This window comes from Toxotes jaculatrix, chromosome 4 (genome assembly GCF_017976425.1).
Source record: "Toxotes jaculatrix isolate fToxJac2 chromosome 4, fToxJac2.pri, whole genome shotgun sequence".
In the NCBI taxonomy this organism is placed as follows: domain Eukaryota; kingdom Metazoa; phylum Chordata; class Actinopteri; family Toxotidae; genus Toxotes; species Toxotes jaculatrix.
In genome coordinates this window covers 4,163,914-4,184,206 of record NC_054397.1, presented here as the reverse complement: position 1 = coordinate 4,184,206, position 20,293 = coordinate 4,163,914, and the positions used below count along the sequence as shown (strand labels likewise).

The following is a 20,293-nucleotide window of genomic DNA, read 5'->3' as shown; positions in this document are numbered from 1 at the left end:
AAATTTTTTTTGACTTTTTTTGGCCGATTTTGATGCCTTACTATACTATGACGTTTTTTATGACATTTTGAGGTAAAAAAAAAATTGACTTTTTTTGGCCGATTTTGACGCCCTACTATACTATGACATTTTTTATGACATTTTGAGGTCAAAAAATTTTTTGACTTTTTTTGGCTGATTTTGACGCCTTACTATACTATGACGTTTTTTATGGCACTTTGAGGTCAAAAAAATTTTTGACTTTTTTTGGCCAATTTTGACGCCTTACTATACTATGACGTTTTTTATGACATTTTGAGGTCAAAATTTTTCTGGACTTTTTTTGGCCAATTTTGACGCCTTACTATTCTATGACGTTTTTTATGACATTTTGAGGTCAAAAAAAAAATTGACTTTTTTTGGCCGATTTTGACGCCTTACTATACTATGACGTTTTTTATGACATTTTGAGGTCAAAATTTTTTTGGACTTTTTTTGGCCGATTTTGACGCCTTACTATTCTATGACGTTTTTTATGACATTTTGAGGTCAAAAAAATTTTTTTACTTTTTTGGCCGATTTTGACGCCTTACTATACTATGACGTTTTTTATGACATTTTGAGGTAAAAAAAAAAACGTTGACTTTTAGCCGATTTTGACGCCTTACTATACTATGACGTCTTTTATGGCACTTTGAGGTAAAAAAAAATTTTGACTTTTTTTGGCCAATTTTGACGCCTTACTATACTATGACGTTTTTTATGACATTTTGAGGTCAAAATTTTTCTGGACTTTTTTTGGCCAATTTTGACGCCTTACTATTCTATGACGTTTTTTATGACATTTTGAGGTCAAAAAAAAAATTGACTTTTTTTGGCCGATTTTGACGCCTTACTATACTATGACGTTTTTTATGACATTTTGAGGTCAAAATTTTTTTGGACTTTTTTTGGCCGATTTTGACGCCTTACTATTCTATGACGTTTTTTATGACATTTTGAGGTCAAAAAATTTTTTTGACTTTTTTGGCCGATTTTGACCCCTTACTATACTATGACGTTTTTTATGACATTTTGAGGTAAAAAAAAAACGTTGACTTTTAGCCGATTTTGACGCCTTACTATACTATGACGTCTTTTATGACATTTTGAGGTCAAAAAAAATGTTGACTTTTTTTGGCCGATTTTGACGTCTTACTATACTATGACGTTTTTTATGACATTTTGAGGTCAAAAAATTTTGTGACTTTTTTTGGCCGATTTTGACGCCTTACTATACTATGACGTTTTTTATGACATTTTGAGGTCAAAATTTTTTTGGACTTTTTTTGGACGATTTTGACGCCTTACTATTCTATGACGTTTTTTATGACATTTTGAGGTCAAAAAATTTTTTGACTTTTTTCGCCCGAAAAAAACGCCATACTATACTATGACGTTTTTTATGACATTTTGAGGTCAAAATTTTTTTGGACTTTTTTTGGCCGTTTTTGACGCCTTACTATACTATGACGTTTTTTATGACATTTTGAGGTCAAAATTTTTTTGGACTTTTTTTGGCCGATTTTGACGCCTTACTATACTATGACGTTTTTTATGACATTTTGAGGTCAACAATTTTTTTGACTTTTTTTGGCCGATTTTGACGCCTTACTATACTATAACCATTTTTATGACATTTTGAAGCCCCAAAAAAATTTCACTTTTTTTGGCCGATATATTGAAGTGATGTAAAGGTAAAGCAAAACCTATATTTCAACAGCATTTCTTAAATATTGTGTTATCAACATATCTAGTTAGAATGAGATATGGCATTTCTGGAAATGTTGTTGTAATGAAAGAAAGAAAATTTACTTTGAATAATGTATATGACATATATGTAGGTATTACTGCTATAGAATCAAAGCATGGATTCATGGCATATAATCTATCATGTGTTATGTATTTTTGCATTACGTCTGTGGGTAAGTGGTGATGTACATGATTGTATATGATTTGAAAAGAAAGTAGAGAAAAGTAGAGAAAGCAAAGGATTTGGACATGTAAAGAGCACACAAACACACAACAGGCTCCATTAACCTGCTTCATCAATATCTCTCAAACTGAACACTGACTACATGAGTCATCCTCTGACAAACTTCATGATACTTTTTTTTAACGTGCAACATTCTTGTAACCACATTACACATGTCGTCACAAACACAACTCACTCAACGTACAAATGTCCATTAAAGTTAACTTTTTCATTTATATATCCACAAATGCCAGGATATATTTAACCAAGGACATCCTGGTATTCCTAAAATATGTGGATGAAAATAACACCATTGAAATGTCTACACAAACTCCAAACAACACTAAAGTAATTTACAAATACACTGTCCATTAAACCAAATTACATGTTTGCTCTGCACAGATAAGACAGACCTTCACACTCTCAACTCATTTATATGCTCATATGATGATACATTTATAGCGCCCCCCTGCTGGGAGGGGGCCATATCTTTTCTGTTGCTGTGGCTTTGATTATTATTCTTTCGCGACTTCAGGGTCACTTTTGACCCTCTCAACATGCCCAAAAAGTCACCAAACTTTGCCCAAAATTGTCCCTCGACGAAAATTTTCGTTTGACACTGTGCGAAAGGGCGCGAAAAAAATCAGGCATGATGATATGCTTATATGATGATATCATCACAGCACCCCCTAATGGCAGCGGTTCCTTTTTTTCTTAAATGAACTCCTCCTAGGGAAATCATCGGATGGAGCTGAAATCTTGTCAATTTGCTCTGAAGACACTATTGCCCAAAAGTTCAAAAATCTTTTCTCTACGTTACACGATGTGGGCAGAGCACCACCGCAAAGTCACCCTCCGATTTTTGAAAATGAAGATTTTGGGTTTTTCCCACTTATCATCCATTCTGGCTAATATTCAGCCTTGAAACCTATAATCCCCTACAAGTCTTGCCACAGGGCACCGTTTTAGCACAATTGGGCATGGGCAAATGGCTCTGCAGTGCCCCCTAGAGTGTGAAAATATTCCAAGAATGAGCTACGGACTTAAAAATTGGTACACATATGCATCATATCGAGACGAGAACAAAAGTACTGAATACTGAAGGTGTTTTGAGATGTTTCTTAATAAAAGAGTTGAGTAATTCAGCAGCGGACTGTTTTTTTAATGGCACAGGGCGTATTTTGTCAAATGTAAACTTAATAATCGATTCGTAATGGAATCGAATCAGGAAATTTGGCCAATTAACCACCCTTACTTAACATTGTTCATGTTTTTAGTAACACCTGTGTGTTTCCTACTATGGCAAGTCAAAATGACTGCTGTGAGAAAGGCCTGTGAAATTTGCAGGTTAGACAGAAATAAACAAGGCAAATCCCAGGAACAAAAAACGGCATACATATTTATACATGACACATACAAAAGTGTCCATGGATGTTTAAAGAAACCAGACATTGTTGCTGTCTTTCAAACAGCAGGAACAGAAGCAGCATCGGCCACTGAGAATGTAGCAGAACCAGTTTGTTCTTTTCCTGTTTGGTGGCTGACTGTATGTTAGACACTCATGGAAATGAAGAATAAAATGTCCTTTCTTGCTGATCCTTGTCTCGGAGTTGGTGTGGGCGTAGATCAGTCCACCTGATCAGTCTGGTCCATCAGATACGATACATGATGTTAAGGGCGACAACAGGCTTGTTATTTTTAGACTCGAGCACAGCAAAGAGGATTCAAACTACATTAAATTCTGCTCTGACTGACTGCGGAGAAAAACCAAGGTGTGTATGTATGTTTATTAGTATGTACGTGTGTGCGTGTACGTGATCGCAATGTGTAAATAAGAGCATGTGTAGACCTACACTTCATGCCTCTGATAATACCTTTTCTTTAGGGTTTAAGATTTGATTAAATAAGAACTGTGATGAGGTCTTACAAGACCTACAATGTTTATTTTCTTCAACTACAGTAATTCATTTTAGTTCTTATTGGTTGAAACTCTTAATTATTCTGTGTAACACAGTGTATAGCATCTATTACTATGTGTAATTTTCATGAACAAAAATACCAAATCTGATGTTGATTACATGACTTGAGTACATGAAACTCCTAAATAACTCATAACTAAATTTTTACACACAGCTGATTCCCTAATTTTGATATTTAAAAAACACTGAACACTTAATGTTCAAATTTAAATACGACTGAACTGATGGCATTGAAAGATTTTACTTTGAAAACCATTGAATTTTCCTCATAATGTTTAATGGGTTATTTTAAGTTTAGTTGTAGTTTAGTTTAGTTAAGTTTAAGAAGTTAAGCTGGTTTCTTAAAAGATTCAAAGCCTTGTGGTTTCATGTTGCTTCCATGCTTCCTTGGTGGAAAACCAAACTGGATTCCAGAACAATCTTTGTGTTCAGGCTAATCACGTCTTTAAACCTCCTGCAGGTCAGCTGGCAATGGGTGGCTCCTCCTCTAAAAGGATCTCTTTTTGGCAAAAGAAGAAGAAATCGCCTCTGAGCAAAGCCTGGAGTGAACTGAGGAGGGCGCTACCCAATAAGAAACGCAAGAAGAAGAGTATTATGTCTCTGGATAAACTGAACCTGGATAACCTGAGGAAGGAGAAGCATTCCCAGAAGAGATTCTCGTTGCCAACAGACAAGAAAGAGCCGATATCGCTGAAGAGATTCTCTCTTGGTAACATAAGGAAGGAGTCGATTCAGACACCAGGAAAGAAGGAGGATGGAGGAGGGCTGGGAAAAGTAGGAGAGCAGATAAAAAGGAAGTTTTCTCAAGAACCTAAGAAAGGGTCCAGGACTCAACAAGAGGTTGCTCCCCCCTCTGAGAAGCTGAAGGAAACAAAGGAAGACAAACGGTTCAAAATATGGCACAAAAATGTCCAAAAAGACACTCAATGAGATCATGAGATCCATTCCTCCAACAAGATACGAAGCAGACGGACAACTTAGACCAAAAGACTCCTGAATTTGGTTGGAAGACAAAGGAAAAGATGTCACTAAACAGGTGACAGAAGAGTCATGATGAGAGATACATGCGTTCAAAGTTTTTAATGACAGCACTGTCTAGCACTGAGCGTGAACATCATGGCCGACAGTGAGACACAGGAAACTGAAGCACGGCGTTACAGTCATAAAGGTTCTTTCCTCTCAACACCCTGATGTCAGTTTTACACAAAAGTAACATTTATCAGCTGCAATACGTTTACCACAAAGCTTCACATCACTCATCACACTTGTCCTGTTTGCTCTGTCATAGTAAACAAAGATATTTAAAAATTCAACATCCCTGGTAATAATTCTAATGAAAAATGACAAGAAAATCTGCTTAAGTGCACTAAATACTGTATATATCTACTATTAAAATGTGATCATAAATAAAGTTTTATATCACAAACAGTTTACAGAGGCAAATTGTTTCATTCCAACATGGAGACATTTTACATGATGCAAAGACCACAATGTTAGCAGAATAAAGTGACAAAAATATCAGCAAATAAAAAAATTGAACATTGAACAGTTTATAGCATACGATCTGTAAATGCACACACACACAAAAAAAAATTTCATTTCATTCATGGCCGAAGTTCCTAACTGATACTATGTTAGGGCACAAACAGGATCCGGCCCATTAAGCTACAAGTAAAAAAAAAAAGTAAAATCAAGAAAAAAAATGCTTCATAAAATGCACATCAGGATATTTGTGTCTTCCACTAATAAAATATAAAAAATTTGTGCCAAGCACTTAAAATTTTGGAGTAAATATCCTACATCTAAAATTTTGAAACAAATTAATTAGAATCATAAAAGAAGAATGAGTCTGAATTGTTAAAGAAATCAACTTTGGGTACCACTTTATAAAAGAAACGCTAAATTTTAAAGGACCACTTTAAAACAGGGTTACAAAATTATAATTAAAGCTTTATTAATGTTAATAAATCATTTAACAATGCTTTTGGATCAGTAATGATCCATTAATATGAATAATATTTGTTGCTAGGTTGTGTAAAATGGATATTCCAGAATTAAAGAACCAATTAAAACACTGAGCAAAGTGTATGTTTTTCACAACCTGGCAACCCACTAGTTGCTCTTAATAATAGTATATGGGTAATCAATAAAGCATTACAAAATGATTTATTAACCATTAAATGGAAAAATATAGAGTATGGAGTCTCAGTGGCCTTTGTGCAGAGCGTCTTAGGTGCACATGAACCCTGGTAAAATTAGATTTCCAGTGATTCTATTTACACTCAGTTGGTATTTTATTAGGTACATGTAGCTATAACTAAAACAGTCCTGCAATAAATCCTCCGTTCATGAATTTTATAAAGTTCAGTTTGTGTTGTAACTGAGTTTGAGAGGTGTTGGTTTAACTGTACTGTCATTTTAGAGTCTGCAGTTTTATATATACATATATATATGTATATATGTATATATACATACATACATACATACATACATATATACATACATACATACATACATATATATACATATGTATGTGTGTACACACACACAGAGGATTTATTGCAGGTTGTATTAGTCTACATTAGTTTAAGCTGGGTGTACCTAATAAACTGGCAACTCAACATGTATGTGTATATATATACACACACACACATTAAGCCATGTGTGGCAGGCCTCATTACTTGGCACTCAACAGAGCACATTCTTCTGCTATGTGACAGTCCACACACTTTCAGTCATTTCTTCCATGCACTGCCAAAACAGTCCAGTTGTCCCGCGGACATGAATGGCCTCTTCTACTGCCATCTGGTTTGGGGAAAACTGTCAGGTTGTTTATGTCCAAACAGGAAATGTCAGTGTCTCCCGTGTTGTGTAAATGGCCCAGTGACAGGGAGTTGGCCTCCTTACGTTTGCTGAAAGTCATTGGAGTGCAAATGAGCCACTTGATTCTGTTTAAATTAGAAGACACATCCACCATCTTGTCGGCCAACTGATATTAGAAGTTAATGAATTCTTCCTTGTCCCCGTGACCAACTTAGCTTTATCAGACACTAACAGAATAACTCTTGTCCACTGGCAGCAAAGGTAAAAATCTGTTTTTAACAGACTGCCACAACAGTCTGCCGGCTGAGGAGAAACAGGCCTTGAGGTTTGTTTACATGTGCACAAACAGATCTGTGGGTTTCACTGCCGAATGTATGCATGTCTTCTTTGTGTGTTGAAAGTTTATCGTTGTTTAAGTTAATTCCAGTTTTCTGAAGAGGCAGGCATGTCTTCTGAGCCTTCGCGGATGAGAGGAATCCCGTTGCTTCTCTCACTCGGCGCAGCATTGCGAGACTTATAGTTCTAAAGACAGAGGTGGAGAGACAGATAAGAGAGTGAGGCAAGAGTTGAAGTGAAGTAAAGGTGCAGCAGAAAGCAACAGGAAGTAGAAAAGAAAGAAGAGAAAATGGGTTAGTCATGTCTAAACGAGCAAAAAGAGCCAATCCAGCAGAGAGGAGAAGATATGAACAACATGTTTATCCCTGACAGCGTTTCCACACAGTTTGACATGATTCCAAATGTAAATTTCACCCGTTATCACAACGAAACAATTACACCGAAAAGCAGTCGCAAGCAGGCAGCGGACAGACATGACCAAACAAATCACAGATGTAGGCAGGTTTATCCATTTATTCGTATTAGGTTTTAACAATGTTTGTACAAAAATAAACCCAAGATAATATGAAAATGCTTCTGAACTGTCAAAACAATACCAAGAGTTAGCCTATAATATCAAAGTAAGTATCAACATGTTGATTTATCTGAAATCTGAAAACAATGAATATAGTTTGAATATAGTGTTAGTGCTTTAATAGCTTCTTGAAATGGCATTCACTCTGAGAGTACTTGTAATTTGCAATTGTCCATAAATGTCTGACTTCCTCTTAATCACGAGGAAATGCCTATTTTACTATCAACACACGGTGAGGCCAAATTCAAATTTGTCCCAATCGTCTCACTTTTAACCTTCCCTTCCAATCTGGATGCCACTCACAAAAAAAATACAAACACAAGGTTTCTGTGGGTCAGTGTACACACTACATGTGAACGCAGCCACACACAAAACAACACACAGATGGCTGCATTTCCTGCCAGCAGCAATAACAGGCTGCATGTGTGCGTATGTGTATGTGTGAGAGAGAATGACAGAATGCATGCCTCCAACACACACACACACACACACACACACACACACACACACACACACACACACATACACATACACATACACATACACACACACATGCCAGAGTAACAAGTCAGAGGAAATGTGGCAAGGAGCATGACCCACTCTAACCACCAGTACATCTGGACTGGTTTAAAACTGCACAACACGAACACACACATGCACATTAGCAAAAAAAAAAAAAAAAAAAAGAAAGCACAGAACACACACAGCACAGAAATCTTGCGCTTAATATAGAATTCTTTGTAAAGGACTACATGAGGCAACAGGGCAATTCCAGCCAGTTAAGTAGAAGAAACCTGTTTATAGCACGAGACAGTGTAACCATTAAGGTTTCGTTTTACGAGATCTGAGTTTGATCAAGGTCACTCTCCTTGATGTCCTGCTAAAGTTTGACTAATGGAAAATATGACATCCTGGCTGGTTGAATGCACATATGTAGAGAATTATATGTGTGCCTCAGTTCCTCATGCATAATGGGACACATTTTGCACACACACAAAGATTTTTTTTTTTTTGCACAAACAAAAATTTTGTGGAGAAATCATTATCATGCAAAGAGCAATCATAGCAAGCGATCTAGAAATTACACACTAGGGCTGAAATTGTGGCCCATTGTAGTGCTCTGCCAGGCACTACAACGGGAGGCTGAGAGAGGGCAAAGGAGCAAAACTGAGTGAGAGAGGTTATTATTGTGCCCTTATATAAATCATAGCAGCCCCACAGTTAAATTTCTTGAGCAAAGAAGTGACTTTTGTTTGCTCAAAATAAATCTCCACAAAACACAATTCGTGTGCAGGTAAAAAAAAAATGCTTTTCTGTGCCCAAAATGCTCCCATCCTGTGCTCAGAACTGAAACACAAATTTAATGCCACATAGTGAAGGCAGAGGGGAAGAAAATTCCCATCATGACTTTGACTGAACGTGTATGACGCAAAGTGAAATTAGGAAACACGCAGATATGAAACTTCATAAACATTAACCTGGATGGTATCGGACAACGGAGGCAAGGCATTCAACACAAAGCAGAAATCTTTGACAAGGTCTGCTGTTACTGTTGCCACAAGGGTGTCAAAGTTGTTCTTGTTCCTCTGCACGTTAACCACGAGTCTATGTGAGCCGTACATTCTATGTGGCTTTTTGCAACTGATGCGTGTTCATGCTCAAGACACTGCAGTGCTGTGAATTAACTAACACGAGCTTCAGCCGACTGCAGGCTGATGTCCCACCACATTATTTAACAGTTAAGTGCTCTCTTGCACCAGTCAACACAGTTATACTGCAGGACAACAGTGTTTAGAGTTTGAGCTTTTATATTCAGCATAGTGTTACTCTTGGCACTCTCGTTCATCCACAGAGCACCTCAAAAAGCAGAAGCTTGTTGCAGAAGCATGTTTGTTTATACTTGCTCAAGCTGAGAAAAAAGGTAAAAATAAGATTTTAACCACACCGACTTAACAGTTTTGCTGCACATGCCAACAGTATACAAACCAAACAATATATCAAAACATTTGCATCCAATGTTGGAGTGTAATAGATTTTTTAAATAACTCTCAGATGTGATCTTTTTTTTGACATGCGAGAATCAACATTTTTGTTTGTTTTTTTTTTTTCTTTTAGAAAAAAAAATAGGAGGCTTAAACAGATTTTTAACTGTATTTTACATCCCCGCAAACCAAAAAGTTTCCTGCAGCAAAAAAACGCTGACAACTGCAACTTGGAATGGATGTGCTCCACTGAGAACTGATATACAGGCAGAAAACAGAAATGAGCTTCTGATCATGCGCTCTCTTTGAACCTGCAATACCTAACTTTTTTTGGCCAAGTTTGAGTAAAAACAGGCTTTGAACACAACACTGACGTATCATTACCTTTTTTGTTGATAAGGTGAACTTGTTAGCAAACTGCTACGCATTTACACAGCCAGAAATTACCATGTGACATTATAATTTATTTTGAGTCTCCTATTATACCTACTATTCACTGTCTTTTACCTCTGATTTTGGCCTCTACAAAATGTTAAGGGGAATCTCTGGCTCTGTAGCTGCTAAATTTAGACAAATAACGAACTGAATCTCACTACAAAGCTCTGTAAAGCTAAGGGTAGCTTCAGGTGATAATATAATGATAATAATATTAATTAAAGCCACTTTTAACAAAGTGGTTTTATTGCTTATTTTTCACTTTTCAAAAATCAGATTTTGCTAATTATTTTTTCTATGTTCAAGGATTTTCAGATTTATTGGAGCAAAAGATAAAACAGAAAGTAATTAGGGGCAATCAATAAGAATGCTAAGTTGTCAAGTCGGCAGGGTTGTCATTTTTTCATTGTCGCCAGGCTGTCTTCGCCTCCGTTGCTCTCAGACAGTACCTCGTGCTCCAGGGTGTTAAAGTGGGCTCCAGAGTTGCCCCGGTGTTTGCTGTCACGCCGGAACGGGAAGCACAGGATATCCTTGAAGGTCTCCCTCATGTCTTTGTCCCTGAAGGAGTAGACGATGGGGTTGACAAAGGAGTTGCACTCGGCCAACACCAGGAAGTACTTCTCGTAGCGTAGCACCTTACACGTTTCACAGGCCAGACCATCGAGCAGCAGCACAACCAGGCCAGGCGTCCAGCAAACCACAAAAAGGCCTGTATGGGGAGGATTGGGGTGGCAGTGGGAGGGGGATCAAGAGTGCATAAGGTCATTAGAAGACTTGTAAAAATATGGGAAGTCAACAGGAAAAGTCACAGATAAAATAAATAAGTTATTCAGACTGAGAGGAAAGAAAATGAACAGAGGTGTAAAGAATGTGAAGAAGAAGAAGGGGAATGTACTGTAAATTCCTCTGTAGACAATACTCACACACACACACACACACACACACACACACACACACACACACACACACACACACACAGATGCACAACATGTCAGCATGTGGACCAGGTTAAGTCTGCTGTATGATCACATTTTATTATCATAATACTTGATATGGCAGTCCAGGAATTCATTATGTACACATATTCACAGCACGTACAGCACTAATGTATGTACAGGTCCAGGCTACAAATGGAAATGTGAAAACAATGTGGTAGCACACTCTCACAGGCACAATATGCAGCACATTCCTCAGCCCCTGACCATAACTTTAACTGTCACAACTGCACACTTAACCTCAAATTTAAATTTAAAACCAAGTCTTAACACTCAAATAGCAATTTGAAGCCATCAGGCCTGGCCAAAATGTCCCCACTTTGCAAAAATGTCCCCACTCTCAAGGTCAAAAACTCAAGTTGGTCCTCACAAACACAGCAGTTCAAGATTACTACCCTGTTACTCTGTGTGGTGTCATATGGGCAGGAGAGAGGCTGGTTTCTGTCACACTAACTGAAATATGCAGCTCCCTGTCAGGGCATGCTCAGGGTTTTCCTCACCCTCCTCACATGCCAGAGGTGCTGAATCCTGGCTGCTGAGCAACGGGAGAAACTTGTGTAACTTTTTTTAAAACTTTGAGGAATTTAATCGAAAGTTCAAAACTCAGAAAGCAGAGGAGGCTGGGAAAAAAAGAGGGCAGAGGATGGAGGAGAGCATGGCCAGTTCAGCAGAAAAAGAGGAATCGGTGGGAGGAGAAGGAAAGGAGTGAATGCGTGTTTGGGGGTGGTGGAGGTGGAGGGGGATTTGGTTTAACAAGTTCAGACAAGCTAAGAGAGGAGTCTGCATGGCAGTCGTAGGCTGTGGGTGGGTGTCATTTTATTCTTAAGAATCAAGCAAGCGTTCCCCTGAAAAATCAAAATAAAATCCCTGAAAACTGCTCGTATCTCTTGTAAACTGAGCAAAATGAGTAATATGTAAATGTAGCATAGGATCTGTGCAGTCAAAAGCCGTGAAAACCGCATTTCAACCAGCCTCGTACTATAAGCAACTAGGTCCCACATGAGCACACTATCATCCACCTAAGTTAAAACCACACTGGTCTCATTGGGGAAATTTCTGTATTTTGTTTGTGGGTTTTTTTAAAGTGGGCAGAGCTCTGCTGGAAAAAGATGACATCAGGTATTTCCATGCACCACAGAGACACCACTGACAGTTAACCTGAACCTACTTAAACGTGATCACTTACAAAGGAACCGTATCACTGAACATCATGAACCCAGACATCTGAAGGTTACCGTGTTTCCTGTTGCACAGCTGCGCGCACCAACACAGTTTACAGTACACAAAGACTTCAGAAAAAGACGTCTTGTACACCACACGCTCTTAGTGAAGAGTAAAGCATAGATGGGTTTTACCTGCTCAGGATCCCACAAAGTTATTTAAGTAGTGTGAAACTGAACTCAAATCAGTTTCCGGTTTAAAAAAACAACATTACAAAACAATAACATTTAACAAACAGTATTTAAGAGCCCCTCCATGCAGCTATTTGCTAAAACAGGAAATCAAAGCAAAATAGGCGACTTTACATCCTTTGGGACAATCAAAATTAGAAATCAGTGATGTTATACTGTGAGATGCGGTTGGAGGTTCCAGAAAAAGCTGGCCTCGAGTTACTACTACAAACGATGGTTTCCAAGGTGCTCATGTGTGTGTGTGTTTCCTCACCCAGGATCATGGAGACGGTCTTCATCAGGTTGAACACTGTCTCTCTGTGTCTCATCTGGGAGGTGTGCTGCGACATCTGCTCGCTCTTGCGCCTCACGTAGATAAAGATCCGTGTGTAGACGGCCACCATGATGGAGAAGGTCAGCAGATTGAGAATGGCCCAGAACACCAGGTAGCTGCGGCTGTACAGCGGGGCCATGGTGGAGCAGTTCGGCAGGTCGCACAGACAGTGCCAGCCCATGGTGGGAACCAGGCCCATGATTATCGCCACCAGCCAGATGAACACTATGATGACGAAAATCCGCCGCGTGCTCATCTTACTGTGCAGCTGCATTTTGAAGATGGTTTGGTGACGTTCCACGGCCACGGCCAGGAGGTTGAGGACCGAGGCTGTCAGACTGGTGTCGATCAGCCCCTGACGCACAAACCACTGGTACTTAGACAGCTTAATGGTCCAAGGACCAGTGTGAAACATCAAGTGGAGGTAGGAGATACCTGGTAAGAGGAAAGCAAGGATTTCTTTACAGAGAAATTTTAAACAGTGACAAGACACTTAAGACTGTTACAGACTGTGCTGTCTTCGAAAAGCAGTTTGGGTCTTAGGGTTGTTTTTTTACCCACCAAGACTGGAACAAATGTCTGTTTAACATTTTACATTCAATATGAGGGAATGCTGAATAGAGGAAAAAAAAAAAAGCTCTAGGGTGCCTATGCTATGAGTACAAGCTGAAAAATAGTATTCAAAGTCCAAAGATAACTTACTAAACGTATTTACCTGCATCAATAAGTCACAGCACACCACTGGGCTATTTCTCAGCATTTAAATTTTTACAATTTTATCATATTTTTACCCCGGACAGTTGCTCCCCGGTCCCTGTACACTGTGTAATACTGTATTTCTGTCTGTGCTGTGTGACACAAAGTGACTGGTGATGTCATATCATCACCTTTATTTATAACTGTGTGCGTGAGCAGCCCCAAGACCTGTGAACAATATGGACATCCAGAGCACAGTCAGAAAGTAATTGACATTTTGAAAATGTGCAAAAAAAAAAAGCTATATGTCTACATTTTTTTATCTTTCAAAAACTGAGAGTCTGTAGTTAAACCTCAGGTTGAAATCAAGTATGCTGGAGTTCAGAGCAACACAGCAAATATGTGCAGCACTACAACTTGATGTAAACTATCTCAAAATATCAGATTTTACAATGCAGCTTAAAGCGGGCCTCAATTTACTGTATACTTATATAACTTGCAGTGCCAGTAGTTACAATAATAACACAGCAACACATGAAGTAACACAACTGTACCTGAGAAGAGATCTGCCAAAGCCAGATTACCCAACAGGTAGTAGATGGGAAAGTGAAAGCGACGGTTTTTTAAAATGGCCCCTATGACCAAAAGGTTGGAAAAGATGACGATAAAGCACACTGACATTCCCAAAGTGACGATCACATAGTCACGTGTGCGCCAGTGGTCGCTGATGTTCTTGCCACTCTCCTCGTAGAAGAATTTTACACTGCGGTTGTAATAGCATCCTGGTTTGTCCTCAGACACTGTATCCATGTTGAGATATCTGGAGGATGCGCGATCAGCAAAGAGTTGGAGCGGCGTGAGAGGGGAGCAGCGTCGCAGACAGGAAGCAGAGGGTAGGGACTAGGACGGCATTCAGACTCGCCCTCTCTGGTGGGTTGGAGATTGGCACGCCATCAGCTGGACAGGTGAGGACTGGAGGGATCCAGTTTGAAGTCTGATGCCTTTACTGTACAGCTGTCTGGGACACTGGATGCACGTCTTCAATCTGTGGGAAAATCAATTATTAGTTTAAGATGACAAAACTACTATGCATGATTTCTACAAAGCAGCAGCACACTCATTTAATCAACTGATCTCAGTCTTCAGACAGTTGATTGGTTAAACTGTGTGCTCTTGATTGGTTGCAACAAAAACCAGCAGCCACATGGCCCTTTGTGGAACAGGTTTGAGACCTCTGAATTAATGACATCAACTTGCACTCTAGGAAATTGTGATGGGCTTTTTTCACTGTTTTCTAATGTATTATGGATCAAATGATTAACCAAGAAGATAACTGGCAGATGAATTGATCATGCTAATTAGTACTGCTTAACAATGAACTAAAGAGCCCTCGTGAGAGCGTGTGAGTTTGTGAATTCACACCAGTAGTTAAGACCACTGTCCTAACCACAGTACAGTGTGCTGTGTACCTCACTGGTCTGAATACAAACAAGGACTGGTTTTAAGAATAGGTTAAAATAAATACATGCAGCCTTCTAAAGATGGCTGCATGTATTTGCTGTTATTGATGTTTTTCATCTATGAAAAATAAACCCTACAAAGCTGACATGCTAAAGAATTTTGATGTCCATAAACCGGAAAATCTCAATGAGCAGCAGCAGCAATTTTCATTATCATATTAGTGATAAGCTCAATGACAAACACCTACAAGCCCTAACAAGTCACAACAGGGACATGCCAGGCCTTAGCTGTGAATTAAATCCAACCATAGGTCATACCACAACTCAGCTTTTACTTCAAGACACGCATTCGAAAGGTGGCCAACAACAACAGGCTTAAATCCTCTGTTTATGGTAAACTTGCACGGGCCGCTTGTTGCGTTTTGAGCCAGCAATACTCCTTCACACATTCTCCATTTTCCTGTGAAAGCCAGCGCAACGCGACGACACGTACAGTGCCGCGGACTCCAAGTTCAACTCTCTCAACAATGGAAACAGCAGAGCGGCTCCCTACAGCAGAGACACACCTCACAATTACACAATCCAGCTATGTAACCCAATCTCAATCCAAACATGCACAACACACACACACACACGCACAGGGAGGGAACCTCAGTGACCCACTCTCCTAGCAAGTGTGTGTGAAGAAAAATGCCAAATCAAGAACAGAAAAACTTGGGAGAAAGTTTAGAGGCTTGAGAATGAAATGATGGATGAGATATAACTGCAAGTAAAGGGTTTGATTAAGGCGAACTGAAAGTCCAACAATTTTATCAGTGTGTATCCTGTGCATAAGGGCAGAGACACTAAAAACAGAGTCCGCAGTCCACCCTGTCCACATAAACGAATCTCATAGCTGAAACACTGAATTTATACAATGACAGCAACATGAAGAATCTGTATTTCTTTGGATTGTTCATATCCACCCGAAACACAGTTCTCTGATTAGGATCACTATCTGCGTCAACATCAATTTAGAGGATCTGATCAGCTAATTCCTCACCTTGACGTGCATCATCATGCACTAAAATATGTCAGCTTGTCAGAAAAGCTGCTATTTTTTTCGACAAGCACTCCAGTTTCGGTACCAACCAAAATGTGTTCATAGGCTACAGAGCCTATAACTAAAACACAGCCTTCATCCTCAGTTCCAGTGCAGTCTGCACACAGACAATCTGCAAAACGGCCGCAAAGCAGTTAAGTGAATTTGAATCAGAGTAACTTCTGTACCAAAGCTCACAAAACAACAAAGCAGTAGCTCACAAGTGAGCAATAAACTTCAAACTTCCCTGCGTTAGGGCATTAAAAAAAATCAAGACTGAAGCAGGTTTTTTTTTTTTGCTGTTTTGCAGTTTGATGCTGCTCAAAAGTTTGTCGGAATGATAAGTTCAAGGCCTGAGGTAGAAGGAGATGAATTATACAGCTCTCGTGACGTGAATGTGCTGTTCAACTCTCTGAGTGATTTCACAGAAAGTTCGAAGTTCATAACTTTTGTGGTATTTCTGTTTCAGGTATAACAGATATATATAGATTGATAACTGTACTGTGGGGGACAAACACCGAGGTCATGTTGATCAGTTCTGAAACACTGAATATAAAGTTTAGATGCTTGTTTCTTGTGGGTGTGAAGTTTTAGTAGTTCCAACAAAAAGGACTGGAGTCAGTCTCTATGCTAAACTAAGCGAGAGCCGACTCTGTTTCTTGTAGAGAGACGCAGCATATTATTGTTAGACACTTCAGATGTAATGAAACTTCATCTGATGTCTGTGTTGATCCGTATATGGACTGAACACATTGTACAGTTGTCAGGCAAACAGTCACTTCTGCTATTGCTATTGTGCTCAATCAGCTACAGTATTCAATAATAATGAAACAGTCTAGTTTTGAATGTCATCACGTTGTTAATACATAACACCGAAATAACTGAAACCAACTAAAAGCTTTTCAAAGCTAATTTGCTGTAATGAGAAAAGAATAAATGAAGAGAGTGTTAACCATATGTCAGCCTGCGGCCCCACCTTTACCTCTCTCTCGCTCTCTCTGTCTAAACCCTTGTTGCAGATGGATGCATGAAAGAAGTGCAGTATGGGAGTATTACACTCAACCAACACCAGGGCAAAATGCTGCAGGAGCTTAAGGTAATGTTCTGATTTAATTAAAATATACCCCTAGTCTAGAACTTGTGATGCAGGTTCGAGTTCTGATCCAACAAAAGGGACCATCACCAATACAGTATGAAATGATATGTGATCCAGTTCCATGACACAACATGGGAAAATAATTAATTACAGAAAAAAAAATCTTTCTAGCTTTTTTAAAAATTTATTGTCAGCCCCACTTCACTAAGACACTTCCAAACTATTTCCTACAGCCACCAAGTCCACCGTGGTACTTCCACACTGTGTGGGGCTTAGGGACTGAATTTGCATGACTGTGTGTTTTCATGCATCATGTGTCTGTGTTTGTGTGTGAATGGACTGGGCTGAATCAGTAAACACCACTTTGAATGCAAACCTGGTCATTACAAAAGCAGCCACACCCGAATCTTTTCTCCCTCCTCCTCCTCCTCCTCCTCCTCCTCTCTCTCTCTTTTGCTCTCCCTCTCTCTCTCTGAAAGAAGAGCTTTAGCACATCAACCTCAGCCAGCATTTGTTTGGAAGAGGAAAGATTTACACCATGCACACATCACGGACTAAAACCAATACTGCAGCAGAGGTGGTGGTAGTGGGTGAGAGACGGTCGATTCTGTCTGTGAACTCTAATTTCAGGTAAAAAGGAAAATTCTGCTCATCTCCCCAGGAGCCCCCGCTCCGGGTGTATTTGTTTAAAGTAACCACATCCTCTAAAGCGTTTCCTTCAAGCTGTGAAGTATGGACATGCAACTGGTGGGACTCACTGGGTGTCATCTGCATAATGACTGCCCTTAAGTAGTTTATCACACAGATGTGATCTTATCGGCTTAGGCAAACCAATGTGGTCTATCTACCGGTAATTTTTGGATTTGCTTTTAAACAGGAGACATGATTGCACAGAAAACCAGAAGAGATTCTGGAGAATACATAATATGAAGTTTGTTTCTATACTTTGAAATACTGTACTTAAGGACCATTTTAAATGAATTACCTCACATCAAATCCTTTGGAGTATCAACACAAATTAAAAAAGGGGCTAAATATAATCTAAACAAATGAAAAGGCTGCTGCCTGTATGCTAGAGTTGCAAATTTAAATCTAAGAATTTTATTACAGCAGTCCATGAGAAACTTAGGAAACAGGTGCCTGTTTCGTGGTGGCAGTTAGTTTCTCAATATGAGACATCACCTGTCATTCATTTCCCTGAAGGTTACAACCGATTCCAGGAAGTGATTAACATCCATATTTCCCCCCACTCGTTCACAGGAAACTATTCATCTGTTCACACTCACATTGATGACACGTTCACACACTCACACAATCAACACGAGACATCACAGTAGCTCAGCCGTCTGAGATAACTCACATGCATACAAAACAATTAGTGGACTGACAGAAAATTCAAATCAACCATGTTGATGAGCATTTAACCACTGGAGTCAGTTATTTGGCAAAAAATCCCAAACATTCTTCAGTTCCAGCTCCTTAAATGTCAGGTGATTTACTGCTTTACTTGGTTTTATATCTAAACTGAATATCTTTGGGTTTCATGTTTTGTTTTGGACAAAACAAGCATTTTCAAGAGTTCACCTTGGTTTCTGGAAACTTGTAATAGGGATTTTGAACCTTAACATAAAAACAAATTTGGTTGATTCAATTCAAAATCTGAAATATGAGTGTCGGTAAAATACCTTGGATTCAGTGCCAATACCAAAATAATGGAAAACAAAGAATGTGAACGTTTTTCTACAAATAAACAAAAAAAATAAAAAGGTTTTCCATCCAAAAGAAACCAAAAGCTCTCAATGTTTAATGTTGTCTAAACACAAACAGACGTACCAGAACCTTTCCTGAACAAGAATAGTCTGAAAGTCAATTAACTGATTAATCTGTGAAGAGAAAATTGAACAGTTGACTATACTGATAGTTAATTCATCATTTAGCTCATTTAGTAAGCACAAATATAAAAAAACAATGCTGGTGTCTCAAATGTAAAGCTAGGCAGCTTTTTCCTCTGTCTGACATGGCAGGAATTTAAATGGAAGGGGAATAAAATGAAACACTTTGTAATTTACTGCAGTTCAACACACACTGCCACAAAGCTGAGTCAACACCGTGACACAGAGTCAACAAAACTTTAGCAATCTAACCTTCACAGTGGCAACATTTATTGCACTGGACGATATTACAGGTAACACCTGCACTGTAAAAGCTGAGGTCACACCTGCAAAAACCAAAATATGAAAGAAAACAGAGTTTTTTTTTATCTTAAATAGAGGAAAGAGAGGACAGGACAAAGGTTGCATTACAAGATGGGATCGTTTCTCAGAGAGGGCATGCTCAAAGCTGACTGTGCTGAGGATGTTGAAGCTGTCGTGAACTCCGGGCTCCCTGCTCACCGCTTTGAGACACTGCAGATGCCTTCGCACGCTGATGGGAGCCCCGACCTCCCGGCACATGAACAACAAAGGCCGCAAAAACAACAACATACCTCTTCGTCTCTTCTCCCGCAGAAGCAAAACTCACAGGAAACTAATTTAAAAACAAAACAAACAAAAAAAATGTAAAGGAGGAAAAATCTGAACTCACCTTTCCTTGCGCGTACGAACTCGTTTATCAAGTATATCCAGATCAGAGTCCTCGTCGAGTTGAGAAACAATGTGCTGTCGTACCTGAGGACACGCTTTAAAGGCGCAGGGTGAAAAAAAATGCTACAGAGGGACAAAAATTTAAAAAAGGAAAAAAAAAAACCCCGAGTGATTTCTTTTCTGTTTCTATCGAGGATCCATTCCTGCCTTTTCTTTTCGTCTCACAAATTCAAACTTGGTGGACAGTCTCCGTCACCTGTGCTGTGGCTTTCGCCTTGCTTCCGGTAGTTTGAGCTTGTTACCTGTGCGCAGTGCTGCGCGCTGTGTGAATCTCAGGAGGTGTAGAAAGGGTGCGGCACGTTCCTCCTCCTCTACCGCTGCCCTCGCTGCAGCCGCTTCTCCGTCACAAAGAACCGACTCGGAGCTCTTTGGTATGCTGTCTCTGCACAACCTGCGCTCTCCGGATCCGCCCCTTGCTGCCCCCCCCCCCCCCGCCCTGTTGGCTGACGAGGACGCTGAAGAGCCAATGACAGTGG

At 39.4% G+C, this 20,293-nt stretch overlaps 1 protein-coding gene across 1 annotated transcript; it reads right to left on the bottom strand.

The window, feature by feature from the left end:
* Window positions 1–5,037: 5,037 nt before the first annotated feature.
* On the bottom strand, window positions 5,038–20,183 carry lpar2b (lysophosphatidic acid receptor 2b). Its single transcript, XM_041035602.1, has 5 exons — window positions 19,759–20,183; window positions 14,093–14,583; window positions 12,783–13,277; window positions 10,572–10,831; window positions 5,038–7,317 (listed from the first exon to the last, which is right to left on the bottom strand). Exons 2-5 carry the CDS (start codon window positions 14,346–14,348, stop codon window positions 7,213–7,215), a joined length of 1,116 nt encoding a protein of 371 aa, XP_040891536.1. The 5' UTR covers window positions 14,349–14,583; window positions 19,759–20,183; the 3' UTR covers window positions 5,038–7,212.
* Window positions 20,184–20,293: the final 110 nt, after the last annotated feature.